The 19,398-nt window shown below is 41.6% G+C and overlaps 1 protein-coding gene across 1 annotated transcript in view; it reads right to left on the reverse strand.

Moving 5' to 3' along the window:
• Positions 1–9,551, reverse strand: part of TRAP1 (TNF receptor associated protein 1) — a 97,511-nt gene extending 87,960 nt beyond the window's left edge. The window contains exon 1 of the mRNA XM_036738717.1: positions 9,304–9,551. Within this exon, the coding sequence (XP_036594612.1) occupies positions 9,304–9,400 (97 nt within the window). The 5' untranslated portion in view covers positions 9,401–9,551. The remainder of the gene's footprint in view (positions 1–9,303) is intronic.
• Between the last annotated feature and the right edge of the window lie 9,847 nt (positions 9,552–19,398).

Genomic DNA, 19,398 nt, shown 5'->3' on the forward strand with positions numbered 1-19,398 from the left:
TTATACATTACGATTTTATGCTGATGATTCTCTTTACTCCTGTCCCTGTATTTCAAACCTTCTGCTGAACTCCAATCTTTTCATCAGCGATGCCTGTAAGACCTTTATTTCATTAAAGATCCATTTCCTCTCCTGCAGTATTACTATTCAGTTTTGCTGGACACATTAATAGTTGCAAGCCTTTATCCTTTATGTTTTGGCTATTATATTTCAAGCTCTCCACTCTTTCACATTAGTAGCTGCTAAAATCTTGTGTACAGTTTCTCGGTACTTTAATTCATTGCTCCTGGATGTATGTGGTATTTTTTCTTTGACCTGGAAGTGCCGAATTTTGGCAAGATGGTTCCCAGGAGTTTTCATTCGGGGCTTTCTTTCACGAAGTGACTATTTTCCTTTTGCTATCAGGTGCAAATAGGTCTGGGTACTTTTCTTTTATGATTTCTGGGAAAATGATATCAAGGCTCTTTTTTTTGTGATGGTTTTCAGCTAGTCTAAATGATTCTTAAATTATCTCTCTGCTTCATATGTTTTCTAGTCAACTGTTTTTTGCTACAAGATACCTTGTTTCTACAAATTTTCTCTTCTTTTGGCTGTTTTAATATTTTTTATTGTCATAGAGTCGATCTTTTATTTAATTTTTATTTTTCAATTACATGTAAAAAAAATTTTTAATATTTATTTTTTTAAAAAACTTGAGTTCTAAATTCTCTCCCTCCCATCCTCCCCTCCTTCCTTCTTGAGAAGGCAAGCAATTTTATATAGATTATAACTGTGAAGTCATGTAAAACACTTCCATATTAGCCCTGTTGGAAAAGAATACACAGTGCCCCACCCCCAAAGGGAATAAAGTAAAAAAAAAAGTATGCTTCAATCTGCATTTAGACTCCATCAGTTCTTTCTCTAGAGGTAGACAGCATTTTTCATCATGAGTCCTTTGAAACCGTCTTGGATCACTGTATTGATCAGACTATCTAAGCCACTCACAGTCATTTATCATCATACAATATTACTATTACTGAGTACAATGTTCTGGTTCGGTTTATTTCACTTTGTATCAGTTCATGTAAGTCTTCCAGGTTTTTCTGAAAGCATCCTGCTTATCATGTCTTATAGCACATGAGTATTCTACCACAATCATATACCACAATTTGTTCAGCCATTCCCTAATTGATGGGCAGCCCCCCAATTTCTAATTCTTTGCCACCACAAAAAGAGCTATAAATACTTTTGTACATACAGGTCCTTTTTCTTTTTCTTTGATTATTCTGAGGTACAGACCTAGTAGTGGTACTGCTGGGTTAGAAGGCATGCACAGTTTTATAGTCCTTTTGGTGTAGTTCCAAATTGTTTTCCAGAATGGTTGGAACAATTAATTCACAACTCCACCAATAGTGCATCACTGTCCCAATTTTTCCACATCCCCTCTAACATTTCATATTATCTTTTTCTGTCATATTAGCCAATCTGGTAGGTGTAAGGTGGTACCACAGAGTTATTTTAATTTGCATTTTTCTAATCAGTAATGTTTTAGAGTATTTTTTCATATGACTATAGAAAGCTCTGATTATGAAAATTGCCTGTTCAGTCTTTGACTATTTAGATTTAATAATTTCTAACTGACTCATTTTTAACTTTCAAGGAGTCTGTTGCTTGGGTAAGGTTTTGTACTTCTTGTGCTATAATGTTAATTCTCTTGCTCTATCAATCTCATTTCATTAATAATAATTTTTAACTCAAATCTCTTGTTTTGTTTAGGTTAGGAATTAGAATTTACCTTTTGGCCAAGCTGTATTTTTGGTTTTCTCTTTTTCCCTGAGGTTTGGCTCATAGGCATTTTATTCTCCTCTTCCAGGTTTTTGTCTTGGGCATCTCTGGCACCATGACAGCTCTTTATTTTTTGTTTATTTACTCTTCCAGCCTTATTTCCAGGATTGGGGCATTGTTTCAGGACAAGGTGCTGTGCACAGGTCTTATATCCAAGATATGTAAAAAACTGACTCAAATATATATATGGAATCATATGGCCTCGGATGATCCTGGGTCTTGTTGCTATATTCTTCAGGTATTGCGTGCTAAGTCCTTCAAAAATCACCCTTTTTTGAATGGTTCAACTTAAGCCAAGAAGCTACAGACTTTCAGCAAGCTCTATGTTAGATTAAGATCATGGCCTGATCACTGTCCTCCTAGCCAGGGGTGGAGAAGCAACATGTAGCCTTCTTAGTCCAAACTGTACAGAACAAATCCTTTTATTATGGGGATTTGTTCTATCAAGTTTGGATTCAGTCAAATGACTGCACTTGAGGACCTAGAGGGTCACATGTGACCATGAGACTTCAGGTTCCCTACCCCTGTCCTAGCCTTTGTGAGGTCCAGAAAGCCTTGTATACATGCAACACAGCTGAAGGTAGTGCTCTAGTAAACAACAGTAGGTCCCATCCCTGATCAGCTGGCTAAAAGGTACATCAGGTTCAGAGGTATCGCCCTGCTGGCCTGAGCCTGTTCTTGGTTTAAGTCCCCCAGTCCACTCCGGAGGGACCACTTGTTTAACTATGTCCTCAAACCACGGTTCAGCTCCAGGGCTAATTCTGCAATACCGGCCCTTCTGGGAGGTCCCATAGTGTGGACTAGGTCCAAGGCTGTGTGTGTAATCCTGGACTACACCTTTCCATAGCTCCTACTCCAGCCACTTGCCTATGGGTTAAATTTGTGATCTTGAGCTGGAAAGACCCCCCTCATTCTGGTTTTTCCTTAGATTTCCTAAATCACTACTTGGTCTGACAGTTTTTGCTGGAGTAGTAATGGGGAAAGTAGGACTGTACTGCTTTCTCATGCACTGGCAGCTTGGCTGACTATTCAAATACATTTTAATTCAACCTCAAAATATTAATTTTCGTCCATATTTTTTAAAATTCCATAAACATCCATGGAATAATAGACATCACCTGAGCATATATGTCGTGCTAGAAGGGACATGAGAAGCAATCTAATTCAACCACTTTCAATTTACAGAAAAGAAAACAGAGGACCAGGAATAATACTGAAGGTAAAATCTGAATGTAGGTTTTCTGAGTAAAGATCTAATGTTCCTTCCACAATACCATGTTCCATCAAGGAAGTTCAGGAATAAGAAGGGAGTCAGACTAAGAGTGGTTTTATTACTTTTATTTATATAATATAAAAAATACAACTTATAAATTAAAGATCAGGTTACTGAATAATTCCACTTTTAAAATCAAAGTGCAACACAAAGAAGAATTAAGTAGGCTTAGAAAACACGCACCTACTGGAAAATGGCCAACTCTGATAAATATACTGACATAGTGAGAAGCAGAATTGTTCCAGAACTACAAAAATTCCCAAATACATCAGTTTTGCACCATCCTATATATCACAAAAGGTTAAGGAATTTATCAAAGAGATGAGGAAACACAGATTAATGGCTTGGGAATTTGGATGATTTAAACCTTACTGAAAATCTAGGGGTTTTGGTTGTTCATAGTTAGGGCTTCCTACTACTTGAATTCTTTACCTTTTCCATGCTACACCAATCAAACTACCAAACACTTGCCTTATAGAGCTAGAAAAAACAATAACAAAAGGGTCAGCAATACCAAGGGGAATAATGAAAGAAGTAGAAGACTTCAATCACACTATAAAACAGTAATCATTAAAACTACCTGACACTGGCTTAAAAATATACAGGTACATCAGTGGAATAAGTTATATATGTAACATATAGAAGCAAAAGCACAGTGGCTCAGTGTTCAATAAACTCCCAAACCCCACTGGGGGGAAAGACTCCCTACTTAACAAAAACTGCTGGGAAAACTGAAAAGTGGTCAGGCAGTAAGTAGATTTAGAATGACACCTCACACAATGTACTTCAAGAAGCTCCACATACATATAGGACCTAGATGTAAAACATCATAAACAAATTAAAGGAGGAAGGAAGGACACCTTTAGCAAGTATGGATAAAGAATTCTTGACCAAAGAGGGGAAAGAAAGGATTGCAGGAGATAAGATGGAAAATGTGGGTTACATAAAATTTTAAAGCTTTTGCACAAACAAGGGGCGGAGCCAAGATGGCGCCAGGGAAGCAGGGACTTGCTTAAGCTCTCCCTCAAATCCCTCCAAACACCTGTAAAAAATGGCTCTGAACAAATTCTAGAGCTGCGGAACCCCCAAAATAGCAGACGGAAGCAGGGCTCCAGCCTGGCCTGGATGGTCGCTGGAAAAGGTCTATTGCACAGTGCTGGGAGCAGAGTGTGGTCCAGCATGGGCCGCGCCAGGACAGATCAGACCAGGAGCTGACCAGAGCAGGCCTTAGGGCCATGAATCATTGAGCTGTGGCAGTTACAAGACTTCTCAACCCACAAATGCCAAAGACCATGGAACAGATTAGTGGGTAAACTGCTAGATCGGGTTAGGGAGTGGTCCAGCCACCAGCCCTGGGGGTGGCGGAAGTGGTGCGGTGCAGCCACGGAGCTCCAGCATCAGCTGCTTCTGGGGTCCCTGGCTCACACAGCGGGAGACCAGAACGGGAGTGCACGTTTGCCCTGCTTGGATATCAGTCGCAATCCTAGTTGGCAGTTCTTGGGGGAGGAGGAGTGCTGCTGTGGCAGACCTTGCAGTGACAGTGCAGTAGAAGTGGCTTTGAAAACAGCAGCACAGCCCCTAAAGCTTGGGACAAAGCACTCTCTACAAGCAGTCAAACCCTAACAAAAAGCTCAAAGGTCAAGTAGCTAGCTGGGAACATCATCAGGCAGCGAAAAAGGATGCAGACACAACGCAGATTCAGACTCTAGAATCTTTTTTTGGTGACAAAGAAGATCGAAACATACAACCAGAAGAAGTCAACAAAGTCAAAGAGCCTACATCAAAAGCCTCCAAGAAAAATATGAATTGGGCTCAGGCCATGGAAGAGCTCAAAAAGGATTTGGAAAAGCAAGTTAGAGAAGTAGAGGAAAAATTGAGAAGAGAAATGAGAGAGATGCAAGAAAATCATGAAAAACAAGTCAATGACTTGCTAAAAGAGACCCCAAAAAATACTGAAAATAACACCTTAAAAAATAGACTAACTCAAATGGCAAAAAGAGCTCCAAAAAGCCAATGAGGAGAAGAATGCCTTGAAAGGCAGAATTAGTCAAATGGAAAAGAAGGTCCAAAAGACCGCTGAAGAAAATACCACCTTAAAAATTAGATTGGAGCAAGTGGAAGCTAGTGACTTTATGAAAAATCAAGATATTATAAAACAGAACCAAAGGAATGAAAAAATGGAAGACAATATGAAATATCTCATTGGAAAAACCACTGACCTGGAGAATAGATCCAGGAGAGATAATTTTAAAATTATTGGACTACCTGAAAGCCAGGATCAAAAAAAAAAAGAGTCTAGACATCATCTTTCAAGAAATTATCAAGGAAAATTGCCCCAATATTCTAAAGCCAGAGGGTAAAATAGAAACTGAAAGAATCCACTGACCACCTCTTGAAAAAGATCCCAAAAAGAAAACTCCTAGGAATATTGTCACCAAATTCCAGAGTTCCCAGATCAAGGAGAAAATACTGCAAGCAGCCAGAAAGAAACAATTTCAGTATTGTAGAAACACAATCAGGATAACACAAAGTCTAGCAGCTTCTACATTAAGGGACTGAAGGGCTTGGAATATGATATTCCAGAAGGCAATGGAGAAGAATCACCTACCCAGCAAAACTGAGTATCATGCTCCAAGGCAAAATATGGATTTTCAATAAAACAGAGGACTTTCAAGCTTTCTCAGTGAAAAGACCAGAACTGAATAGAAAATCTGACTTTCAAATACAAGAATCAAGAGAAGCATGAAAAGGTAAATGACAAAGAGAATTCATAAGGGACTTACTAAATAGTTAAACTGTTTTGTTTACATTCCTCCATGGAAAGATGATGTGTGTAATTCATGAGACCCTTCTCAGCATTAGGGCAGTTGAAGGGAATATACATATACATATACATATACATATGTGTGTGTGTGTGTGTGTGTGTGATCCCATATATATATGGGCTGATACCTAAAAAAATAAAATTAAATTAAGGGATGAGAGAGGAATACATTGAGAGAGGGAGAAAGGGAGAGAGAGAATGGCAGAGATCATCTCATATAAAAGTGGCAAGAAAAAGCAGTTCATTGGAAGGGAAGAGGGGATAGGTGAGGGGGAATGAGTGAATCTTGCTCTCATCAGATTTGACTTGAGGAGGGAATAACATACACACTCAATTGGGTATCTTACTTCGCAGGAAAGTAGGAGGAAGGGGAATAAAAGTGGGGATGATAGAAGGGAGGGCAGAAAGGGGGAGGAGGTAATCAAAAGCAAACACTTTTGAAAAGGGACAGGGTCAAGGGAGAAAACTCAATAAAGGGGGATAGGATAGGATGGAGGGAAATAAAGTTAGTCTTTCACAACATGAGTATTGTGGAAGTGTTTTACATAATGATACATATGTGGCCTATGTTGAATTGCTTGCCTTCTTAGGGAAGGTGGGTGGGAAGTGAAAGGGGAGAGAAGTTGGAACTCAAAGTTTTAAAATCGGAGGCTCAAAAGAAAAAGTTGTTTTTGCATGCAACTGGGAAATAAGATATACAGGCAATGGGGTATAGAAATCTATCTTGCCCTACAAGAAAGTAAGAGGAAAGGGGTTTGGGGCGATGGGGGGAGTGGGGAGACAGAAGGGAGGGCTGAGTGGGGAATGGGGCAATCAGAATATATGCCATCTTGAAATGGGGGGATGGTAGAAATGGGGAGAAAATTTGTAACTCAGAATCTTGTGGAAATCAATGTTGAAAACTAAAATAATGAATAAATAATAAAACATTTTAAAATTTAAAAAATGATGACCAAAAAAATTAGAACTTGGGGGAAAAATCTTTCCTGTAAGTTTCTCTGAAAAAGGTCTTATATCCAAGACATGTAAATAATCAAAATATATAAAAACAAGAGGCATTTGCCTAAAGAAAAATGGCCACAGGATATGACCAGTTAATCCTCAAAGAAAGAAATCCACACTATCAACAACCCTATAAAAATATTCCTGGGGCAGCTAGGTGGTACAGTGAATGGAGCACCGGCCCTGGAGTCAGGAGGACCTGAGTTCAAATCCAGCCTCAGACACCTGACACTTACTAGCTGTGTGACATTAGGCAAGTCACTTAACCCCCATTGCCTTACCTTCCCCCCTCCAAAAAACGAAACAAAACAAATTCCTACTCAGTAATAGAGAAGTGCAAATCAAAATACATCTGAGGTTCCTCATTACATGGATTATTAAAGACTGACAAAAGCAATAAAGAAAAGGCCAAGCGTTGGAAGGGCTTCAGGAAAATAAGCATACTAATGCATTACTGGTGTTGCTGGGATTACATCCAGACTTTCTAAAAAGCAATCTGGAACCACGCCTCCAAAAGTCACTAAACTGTGGGTCCTCTGGCCCGTGGATACCCCTAGAAAGTTTCTGTGCCAAATGTACCGAGACTGAGTAACAGGACTCATGTACAAAATGTATTTTATAGCAGCTCCTTTTGTAGTGTCAAAGAGCTGGGATTTAAGAGGTGCCCATCTACTGGAGAACGGCTCAACGAACTATAGTATACAAAGGTTAAATGTTTCACCATTAGAAATTATCGAAGTAAAAGGTTTGGAGAAGCCTGAGATCTGTGTGAAACAATGCAGAGGGAAGCGAGCAGAAGCAGTGAGAAGCATGTACGTAATAACATGGGGGCAAATACTTGAAAGACTTGAGAACACAGCGACCGATCCCTTTTCCAGAGGACAGCGTGGAAGTTGCTCAGGACTCCTGACGATCCAGGTACAGAATGCCCAGGCATTTTCTGAGAATCGCCGTCAAAATTTTGTCTCGATTATGCGTAAGAGGGTTTTTTGTTGTTTTTGTATCAATGGAAGTCCAGGGAAGGAGAAAGAAAATGGCCATTGGGGTTGTCGAAGGAAAAAGAAAACTGATTAAATACAAAAGAGACAGGAAGGAAGCCGGAGGTAAACAGGCAGGACATAAAACTATGTTGAATTTATACAGGGAAAGCATACGGAAGTGTTATTTGGCGTTTAAATTCAGAACTCGTATTTTCTTAAATCTATGGGTTCTGACAGAGGTAGATCTGAAAAAACAGATTATCACAAGCGCGCTCAATACCTAATGCGCTCAAAGGACGATTTCATGAGGAATTTAAAAAAATGTCAACATCTTGCACACTCACGATTACATTACGTAAAGCAAGCGGCTGCAGAAAGGGGAGCCCACGGGGTCGTGGCCATTGTGTGGCAGTGAACGTGCTTTAATTTGTCCCAGCGAATTCACACCCCACCGCACCGTTGTAGGATCGCCCAATCTTCCTCCGGGTTTCACAATCTCTGTCAAGGCACCACCCGGGCACCTGCCTCCAACACTGGAAAAAACCGATGCCTCGACTCTCCCCATCAGCTCGTTTGCCCCTCCCCACCCTCCTCTTTCCCCCTCACTGCCACCACCTCGTGGAGACCATCCTCAACGACCTACCTAATCTACGCTGCATCAGCCTCCTGCCGGGCCTGGCCCTCTCCACTCCCCTCTGCCGAAGGACTCCACAGGACAAACTAATTTAGCTGCCGCTCTTCTGCTCAAAGCTTTTAAAGGCTCCCTGTTGCCTACCAGGTAAATTTCAAAACGCTTAACCCGGCATTCAAGGCTCCCCACAAATCGGGTCCCACCTTAGCTTTCCCGCCTCATTTCCCAGGTAATCCGCTGCCCCCAAACTGACCCTCCCTGTTTCGAGAAGCCTCAAGCGTTCCCTTCACCCCGTCTTCTCTCCGAGCCCCTCGTCACAAGCGTCTCCCCCTAAGACTTCTCTCGCGCCTCTCTATCACACGTGACACCGCAGCTCCCGCGGGTGTCCGCTCCCAGACTCGGAGTCCCACGACAGCAGGGGCTGGGCCTTAGGCTTGCCACCTCCTTCGGCGTCTCGCGGCGCTTTCCGCATGGACCGCCTTCAACAAGCGTCGGTTATCTGAGGTACCCAACATTTTTTTTGAACCGCCCATTAATCGATAATCGGGCAAAACCCCAAGACCGAGAACGACAAAGGGAAATGAAAATGAAAACGTTGGTTGCTTTCGGTTCTCGTCCTCTCCCCGGGTCGGCCCCGCTTCGGAAACCCCACGTGGGCGGCCTCCGCGCCGGGGTCCGAGCTCCTCCCCGGCCCAACGCCCCCGGCGGCGGTCGGCGGCCCCGAGGAAGCTGCGGGGAGCGGGGGGCGCTACCCCCGCCGGCTCCTTACCTCCCGCGACGGTCCGCAGCCCCGACTCCCGTGGCCCGAGCAGAGGCCGCAGGTGTCGGCCCCCGAGCAGCAACAGTGCGCGGAGCTCCCGCGCCATGTCTTACTCCCGGGAAAAGGCTTCACGACAGCGGAGCGGGGTAGGGGTGAGGGGCAGAACCGAGCACGGTCCGGGAGACAGCTGAGGGCAGAGAGCGAGGCAGCGGCCGGGGTCTTCGCGAAGCGGGCGGCGGGGACCGTTGACGTCACTCGCCGCGCGACTAAGCTGTCCTCGCCGTTCGCCTGCACCGCGGTCGCCCTCCATCCCGCTCGGGGTCCTCAGCTTCTCAAGTGACCGTCGGAGGCTTTCCCGCCGACCCACCGGCGGCCTGTGCAGCTCGTCCCGAAGCATGGGAGGGAGGAGAAAGAAGAAGAAGAAGCGTCCTTGAGCGGAGATGGGGATGCCGACATACCTACCCCGACGCCGGTCAGGCTTAGGCGAAGACATACCCGCTGCACAGTGATCCCGGAAGGGGACCTCGGCGACCTTCTGTCTGGTCGTCAAGGGCAACGCTCCGCTTGCCTCCCGAGGCTCCTTGGTGTGGCTGAAAGAAGTCGATTGTAAAGCGCGACCCGTGACCTGTGACGCGCTGTAGCAGGGGAGGGAGAAAGAGACCCGTCGGCTAGATCGAGTCAAAGTCGCGAGTGGGCGAAACTTGTCACGTCTCGTCGTCCTGTTTCCCCTCTGTAAAAAGAAGGGTTTGGATCGGCCGCTGCTGCTGCTGCTGGGATGATGGCGATGGTGGCGGTGACGGCGATGGTGGCGGGGTTAATGATGTGACTCTTAAGTAGCGCATGAAAATCGGCCCAGTTCTGGGTCATCTCGAAGTTCTGAGGACTCTTCCATCTCCCCTGTTCAGACGGGCACCCACTAAATCCGAGTCAGGAGAGAGGTCTAGACCAGCCCCTCCCTGATCAAGCCCCGGCCGGCGGTCATCGGCCATTCTTCCCAGACCGGCGGTGAGATGGAAATCCTCCCGAGGGCCGCGCTCCCTGCTTGGACAGCTCTGATTGTTAGGCAGTTTCTCTGTCACTGAGCCTCAGACGCGCCTCTGCAACTTCCCAGCTTTGCTCCAAGCTCCGCCATCCGGAGTCAAACAGAACCCCTCCACCTTGCGCACGAAAGCCCTTTGGATGCTTGAAAACAACGAGCCTGTTTCCCCAGAGCCGCACGAATGTTACCCGGTAGTTTGAGTCCCGTTTCACCCAGTTCATTCCTCGCGTGGCATGCTCTTGCGGGCCTTCACCATTCTAGTCTCCCTCCTCCCCATGCTTTCTAGCTTAGGAATGTCTCCTCAGATGGGATGCCTGGAACTGAACACGGTACTCCACGTGTAGTCCCAGCACAGCTTATGTATTGGGCCCTTACGTCCTGTCCTATAGGGTGTTCGGCTATGGAGAGACGGAAATGAAGCAGTCCCTGCCTTCAAGGGACTTACGTTCTATTTGGGGGAGATAACACATACATATATAAATGTATCCAAAATAAGTACAAATTAATTTGGAAGAGAAAGCGCTAGTCATTGAGAGATCAGGAAAGGTTTCACGTGCTTGAGCTAAGCTTTGAAAGATATTAGGACTTTTAAGAGGCAGAGGTGAAGACGAGTAAAGTGCTTTTCAGGCATGGGGATCAATTGGTGCAAAGGCACCGAGGTTGGAAATAGAGCAGGTGGTATGTCGCCAAAACAGTTTTTGTCTTTCTTTGTATTTCTGGGGCATAGCACTGTGCATGAGAGTAAGTACTCACTAAATTCCTGGTGACCCAATGATTGATTCTCAGGGGTATGGCTAGGAGGTTAATGTTTCACCAAATGGACAGAGGCCATCACAAAAGATAAATAATTTTAATTTTATAACATTGAAAAGGTTTGGTATAAACAAAATTAATGCAACAAGGATAAAAAGGGAAGTGGTCAATTGGGGAGGGAAACTTCACATCAATTATTATATTTAAAATATAGAACGGACACACATAGGAAACCAAAAACCATTCCCCCAGATCCCCAATGGGGATCCCCAATGGATAAATGGCCAAGGGATACGAACAGTTCTAAAAAGTATTACAAATTGTTAACAAGTAGATGAAAGAATATTCCAAATCACTAATAACAGAATGCAAAACAAAACAGTTCTGAGGTTTCGTCTCATATCCATCAAATTGGAAAGGACAAAACCTAGGAATAATCAATAGTGGATTTTAGAAAGACAAACGTGTTTACACATGGTTGGTGGAGCTGTATATTGGTCCAATCGTTGTAGAAAGCAGTTTGAAAATATGCAAATAAATTTACTAGAATATCCATACCTTTTCACCCAGAGATTCCACTGTTAGGCATACACCTCATCCCCAAGGAGGCCACTGACATAAAGATTCTGCATTCAAAAAAAAAATTTTGTAGCAACATTTTTGTAATAGCAAAGAATAGTAAGGATAATAGATACCAATTCATGATGGAATGGATAAACAAAATGTCATACATTAATCTAGTGCATTGGTTCTCATTTAGTGTTTGAACACTCCGAAGGGTTTGAGATGATAGTCTAAAGGGTTTGAGATAAAAATTCTTTAATGATTCCTTAAGCATTAAGTAAATGTGAAATTATATTATAAATGTATTTTTCCTCTGTGACAAGCATGTGCATGTTTAAAACATTGTAAGTTTGTGTCTGCAATAATTCCAAGCCATCATGGTCATGTGCACAATTTTGGTATTCCTGCAAATGTTACATGAAACTGACTGCTTCTGATACGGAAAATCACTGCTTCATGTGAGACAAGTAAAGGAGAACATAATGTAGAAAGATATCTGAGTAGTACAAGTGGGGAAAAGGGGAGAAGAGAGAGCTTTCTGTGAATGACCCCAATATTTTCAGTGTAGTGTGAAGCAACGTTCTCAGCTGAGAGGTTGGGGAAAAGGGGTACCATGGGAGGTTTGAGGAGGGGTGATCTAATTTCTATCCCATTATAATTTGCAACATACCATGTTCAAGGGAACCTGTAATATAACTCAAATTAATATAACCAAAAGACAAACCAATGGAAAAGCTCAGGAAGCAGAATGTAAACATCTCTGTATGAGGACAAAATCATTCCCATAGATCCAATGGAATCTATACATTTGCAAACATTTAAGACCTCACGACCAATCTTACACTGAAGTGACTCCTTTTAGTTGGCCAGGCTTGAAATGTTAAGGCTGATAACACGCTGATAATAGAGTTTCACAAATTTGGTGCTGCTAAATTCAAAATAACTTTTTACTGCATGTTTAATCAGATTGGTTTGGGAGTTCCTAATCATAGAAACTGCTTTTTTGGACCACCAACCTCCTCACCCGCTCTCTCTCTATATGCATATGCATACAGAGTCAAAGGTTGCTAGAGAATTTTTAACAGCTTTCTTGGACTTTTGTACCTTTTGTAAAGAATAAATAAAGACAATGCATTTTGAACTAGACATATAAAAATAGGCAAAAAAAAAAACTTCACACGAGTGTCAATACTAACATGTACATAAATACAGATTTAATGCTTGAAAAATTCATTTGCTAATTTCTTGGATGTATGCTAGGTTTTAAAACTTCCTCTGCTCATTATCTTATCTTACTAAATAAATTAGGGAAGGGTATTATTTCTAAATTCACAGCCTGGCTTACCAGCCCAGAGACTACTCTGCATTTTACCTTTTTTCTAGATTGCTGATGTAGCTGTTATTCTCAAGATTAATTTTTGTGCTTGTCCCTCAAGCAATCTATACCCACTTGGAACAAATGAACAGACTCTAGCAACAGCTATATTGGCAATAGGGTTATTTTACTCTTTTATTAACTTTTCCCTCAATGTATTTTATTTGTTTCGTTAACTATTTCTTGATTACAAGTAAAAAGAATTTTTAACATTTTAAAAAATTTTGAGTCCCAAATTCTCTCCCTTCCTCCCTTCCCCCTTCTTGAGAAGGCAAGAACTTTGACATAAATTACACATGTGAAGTCATGCAAAACATTTCCATATTAATTCTGTTGCGAAAGAAAGTGCAGACCAAAAAAAAAAAAGAATAATAAAGAAAGCAAAAAAAGTATGCTTCAATCTTCATTCAGATTACATCAGTTCTTTCTCAGGAGGTAGATAGCACTTTTTTCTTCATGAGTCCTTTGGAATTGTCTTTGATCATTGTATTCATCAGAATAGCTAAGTCATTCACAGTTGAAGATCATATAACATTGCTGTTACTTTGTACAGTGTTCTCCTGGTTCTGCTCATTTCACTTTGCATTAGTTCACATAAGTCTTCCCAGATTTTTCTGAAACTCTCCTGCTTATCATTTCTTATAGCACAATAATATTCCATCAAATCATATGCCACAATTTGCTGAGCCATTCCTCAATTGATAGGCATCCCCCCAATTTCCAATTCTTTGCCACCACAAAAAGAGCTGCTAGCATGACTAATGTGGAAATAGTTTTAACATGATTATACATGTATTTGTTTTTATGTGATGAACAAGTTTGAATGAAGATTTGCAGCAAATACCCATACAAGAGACTTACAGTTATGGAATGAAGTAAGGATCATTGGAAGTATATATGAAAATAGGTATGATTCTGAAGACCCTTTCACTAGGGACCCAGCTACCACAGATTTTCAGATAGCAATTCCATCAGGAACACATCATCATGGATTACCCATGAAATGAGTGACTCAGCGCCTCTTGGGGCAGAGGGAATTTTAAAGCCCCAAAGAGAGTTGTATGGAAGTATAATGGCCGTGTAGGACCTGGAGTTAGGAAGAACTAAGTTCAAATTCAGTCTTAGACACAGAATAGCTATGTGACCTTGGGCAAGTTAATTGATCTCTGCCTGCTTCAGTTTCCTCATCTGTAAATTGGGGGTAATAATAGTACCTACCTACCAAGGTTGTGGTGAGGTTAAAATAATATTTGTAAAAGAGCTTTGCAAACATTGAATACCATATAAATGCTAGATATCATTATTACATCACATGGAATAGTCTTGCCTAAGCCATCATAAGGGAAAGTAGAGGGTTTAGAAGGAACTTAAGAGAAGAAGGGTGTGGCAGCCCTGGGATAGAACTGTAGAAGCCAAAAGAAGTAATGATAATTTATGCAGAAACGTGTGCTTATTTTAAGGTAATTAATAGTCCAATAATACAATTGCTGTCCTACAAACCTCATGTAGTAGAAAGAGCGCTGAGTTTAGAGTAGGGTGACTTGAATTTGAATCCTATTACTCTATGACTTCTTACCAATGGGACCTCGGACAAGTAACTTAAACACTCTGAGCCTCAGTTTTCTCATCTGTAAAGTGGGGAGAGAAAAGTGAAACAAATTATTTTTAAGGCAACTTCCTACCTTAAATGATGATTCATGCTGGTTATTAGTGATTTGAGCTTCCTTATCTAGATGTTGACTACTTAGTCTATTAGGAATATGTTTGAGAAAATATATTGAGAAAAATAAATAATAAAAAATAATATATTCTTGAATTTTGCTATTAACAAAAATAAAATTTGCTGCCCTATAGTTTGCAGACTCCTTTCCCTTTTTTGAAATTCAGGAAAACATTTGCCCCTCTCAAGACCTGTAAGCATCTTTCTTGATCCCCGTGATCTTTCATGGGTCATTGATAATCACATCCACCCGTTCTTTGAGTGCCCTGGGATGTAATTGTCCTAAATCTGATGCCTTTCATTCATTAAGGAGCACGGGAGGCTCTCTTATTTCCTTCCTGCTAATTTGGGATTTCACCTTCCTGTGGCTCGTTTTTGTTTCATTTTGTTTTTTGTTCTTTGCAGTTCAAAGATTTTTCTCCTTAGCAGAGAAAAAGCAAGCAAAATACAAGTTGAGAGCTTCTGCCTTCCCCCCATCATCTGTTATCATTGTTCCATCCACACTGAGCAGTGGTCCCGACCCTTCTTTGATAGTCCTTTTCTCCCTTTAACATAGCTAAAACAGCAACAACACATTTAAAAACCTGTTTGTTGAACCTATGATCCTAAATATGGGAAGGGAATTCAAAGTTACATAAAGCAATTAATCATAACCTAATTATTAATATTAAGATGCAGCATCCCCTCATAGACTACTCTCTCAGTTAGCACTTGGCACTTTGTAGCTAGTTTCTTATTTTGCCATTTTAGTAAATGCCTTTGCCAAGAACTAATCCTCCCAACTGGCTGACTGTTAAAAGGAAGCACACAGGTGAGAACTTGTAGACTTTAGTAGTAGGGACTCAAACCCACAGGACTCCCCATAACCTATGGCAGCAGTAGCTGCCCTGTAGGGACCTTACCTGTGATTATAAGACAAGGTTATGGCTGCGAGAGGGGGTGCCATATAGATCTAGTTGATATTAGAATTTTTAAAAATCATGGCTCATCTGCATCACCACTAAAAGATGCAACTAGGTTTTTGATATAAGAAATACAGTTTCAGAATGTGAAAAAATCAGGTAAATTAGTTTGACTTTATATAGGCCTCCCAGAAGACATGGTAGGTGGGGGTGGGAGAGGGAAGACAGAGAGAGGATTGTTGAAGCATTTTTTTAATGTATAGAAAAGAACAGAGAGAAGGCCAGAAAGAATCACAAATAAACAGGGCAGCTTTGAAAGTTGCAGATTGAACTTATTACATTTTAAAATTTAATTTAAAAGAAATTTTAAAAGGGAAAAGGACCTATTTGCACAAAAATATTTATAGCAGCTCTTTCTGTGGTGGCAAAGAATTGGAAATTGAGGGGATGTCCATCAGTTGGGGAATGGCTGAACTAGTTGTAGTCTATGATAGTGATGACATGGAAAGACACAAATGGATGCAAAATGAATTGAGCAGAACAGGAGTACATTGTACACAATAACAGCTCTTCTTGGCAATAGAATGATCCAGAACAATTTCCAAGGACTCATGATGAAAAATGCTATCCACCTGCAGAGAAAGGACTACTGGAGTCTAAATGCAGATTGAAGCTGACTATTTTTCACTTTCTTTATTGCTTGCATATTTTTAGACCATGTCTTCTTTCACAATATGTGTGATATGGATATATGTTTTGCATGATTGTATATGTATAACTATATAAAATTGATTATCATCTTAGGGATGGGGGAGGGGAGGAAGAGAATGTGGAACCCAAAATTTTAAAAAATGAATGTTGAAAACATGTTTTTACATGTAATTGTGGAAAAATAAAATATTCAAACAAAATTTAAATACTAATTTTAAAAATTGTTTTTATGTGTAATTGGAAAAAATAAAATATTATGAAAAAAGAAAATTTAATTGAACAAAAGGAAATAGCATATAACAAACAAAGATTTTCAGTTTCATATATCATACTCCTTCTGTTCTACTACGTATTTGGTAATGTTTATTTTATATGGTGTTTTAGATTTCTTAGGGCATACTTGTAAAGGACTATCGTTCTAACACTAACTCCCAAGCACCAGTGTGCTTTCTCTTCACAATCAACCAGTAAACTCAGTTATTTAACAAAAGGCATTTACTTCAATGGAATAGCAAGAATAGTCGTTACAGAACATTTCCTTCCTATTTATATGGAGGAGATAGACACAGTCCTTGGGGGAAAGAGAAGACATGATATTAATATGTAGTGGTAATGAGATATATTTGTAAGGAACACACATGGGAAAGGCAACTCATGTCTCTAGAAATGTAGAATCTCCATGTCCTTTTTCTCTCTGGAGGGTCCTCATGATGTTTGTTCTAGTGCTCAGCTGGGCTGGTTCTTCAAAGACCATGATGTCTCATCTAGATAGCTGACTCAGTTGAGATCATTCCTTGTGGGCTTCGGTGTCTTGGCTAGATAGGCCAGTCTGATGCTTGGCTGGATCAAACAATTTACCTAGTAACTGTGTTGGGTCCACACCAGTCTGAGTTGCTGCTGAGCTATGTCTAGGAGGCTAGGCTGCCACTGGGAAATGGCTGTTAGATGAGGTGAGATAGGATGCTGTGCCTTTGAATAACGGTTGACTTTCTCCTTTTAGCCCCGACTTGCTGGATGGTACTGCATTTGTCATCTTGGGTGTTGCAGTGTTTCTTTTCAGCTAGAGCGCTCTTTCAGCTAGGGCGATGGCCCTTGGTTTAGGATTAGCGGAAACCTCTTCTCTTATACTCCCTCAGAGCTGAGGCTACGAGGCCATTAAGGTTATTACCTCTAGGCAAAAGTTTTGCCTCTCCTATACGAAGATCCCCTCTAGCTCAAAAGCTCCTTTCTTCAGTAAGCCATTCTTAGGGAGATCAATTTCAATCTAATCAATTCCTCTTCTATACTCCCTTGGGAATCTCATGTAGGTAAGTAGTTGGCAACAATCTTATGCAGATAAGTAGTTGGGGCAACTAAGCTACATACATAGTGAATAGAGTGCCCGGCCTGGAGTCAGGAGGACTCATTCATTGCCTGAGTTCAAATCTGACCTCAGGCACTTGTCATTTAACGTTGCTTACCTGTTTTCTCACCTGCAAAATGAGGTGGAGAAGGAAATGGCGAGCCACGTTGGTATCTTTGCCAAGAAAACCCCAAACGAGGTCATGAAAAGTCAGACATGACTGAAAACGCCTGAACAAAGAAGTTGGGGACAAAGGAATGAATGCACTGTCTAATGGAGGCAAGTTCATTGTCTTCCTGGCAATAACTCATGTGCCTGTACCAGAGATCAGTGGCGGGAAAGATCTTACATTTCCCCTACTCTACTGCCCGTACCACCAGAGAGACTTGCCAGTAGCAGGCAGTGCATACATCTATCTGGGAGCAGAGAAATACTAAGGATAAATCAATGGAAAAAGGTGTTATCTGAGGAAGAAGGCACCTTCAAGGTTCATGACACCTTGCTCCAGAGAAGAATGCCAGCTATGGACTCAAGAAAGGACTTCCTGGTCATAGAGTCCTAGGATTTATGAGTTTATGTGTGTCATGCATGTGTGCCTCACTACCACAACATTTCTTCTACATGTCCTCCCACCCACAAAGCCTGGTGGATGTGGTATAGGTCCTTATTACCACATGCCTTAATTCTTGTTTTGTTTTTGGAGGGGAGAAGGCAAGACAGTTGGGGTTACGTGACTTGCCCAAGGTCACAGAGCTAGTAAGTGTCAGGTATCTGAGGCTGGATTTGAACTCAGATCCTCCTGACTCCAGGGCCGGTGCTCTAACCCTACATGTCTTAATTCTTGTAATAGCCTGCTGGTGAATCTCCCTGACTCATTTCTCTAGCCACATCAATGCACCCTCCCCTTAGCCACCAGCGTGATTTTCCTGAAGTACAGGTATGACCACGTCACCCTGTTCAACAAACTCATGGCTTCCAATTACTTCCTGAATCAAATACAAAATTATCTTTTCTGGATTTTAAAGCTCTTCCCAGTCTTCTCATACTTTCCTTTCCTTTCCATGCTTTAGGATCCTGTGACACTGGCCTTCTTGCTGTTATTCATATAAGACACTCCAGTTCTCAACCCCATGCCTTTTCATTGGCTCTCTCTCATCCCCAGAATACTCTCCCGCCTTGTCTCCACTTGGTGGCTTCTTTCAAGGCTCGGTTAAAATTCTCTTTTGCAGGAGGCCCTTCCCGGTGCCTTCTACAGCTAGCGCCTTCTGCTGAAATTAACTTTCATTTACACTGCACATAGCTTTTACGAACAATTTGTTTTGCGCACTGTCTCCCCAATTATAACGTGAGTTTCTTGATGTCAGGGATCACTTTTTTGTCCCTTTGTATTCCGGCACGTGCTATGTGCTGATGACTACCACTATACTCTAACTTTGGAGGCTGATCTTCCCGTGGATCTGTGTGTATTTGAGGGATCATAGGTTACAGATTTGGGGGGCATGTTTTGCACCAACTATTCTTATTATACCTTCTTAGGAAATGCCTTTATGAAAAGATAATTATTCTGGAAGTTGATAATTAATGAGAGGTCTATTGGTGGGGGCTGGTAAGCTCCAGGGTTAGAAGTATCGCCCCACTGGGCAGCTGCCTTCTGGGGCCCTAACCCAACTCAAGTTTGTATAAATTGAGGGAATAGTT

The sequence above is a fragment of the Trichosurus vulpecula genome, chromosome 9, assembly GCF_011100635.1.
Source record: "Trichosurus vulpecula isolate mTriVul1 chromosome 9, mTriVul1.pri, whole genome shotgun sequence".
NCBI classification, from domain to species: domain Eukaryota; kingdom Metazoa; phylum Chordata; class Mammalia; order Diprotodontia; family Phalangeridae; genus Trichosurus; species Trichosurus vulpecula.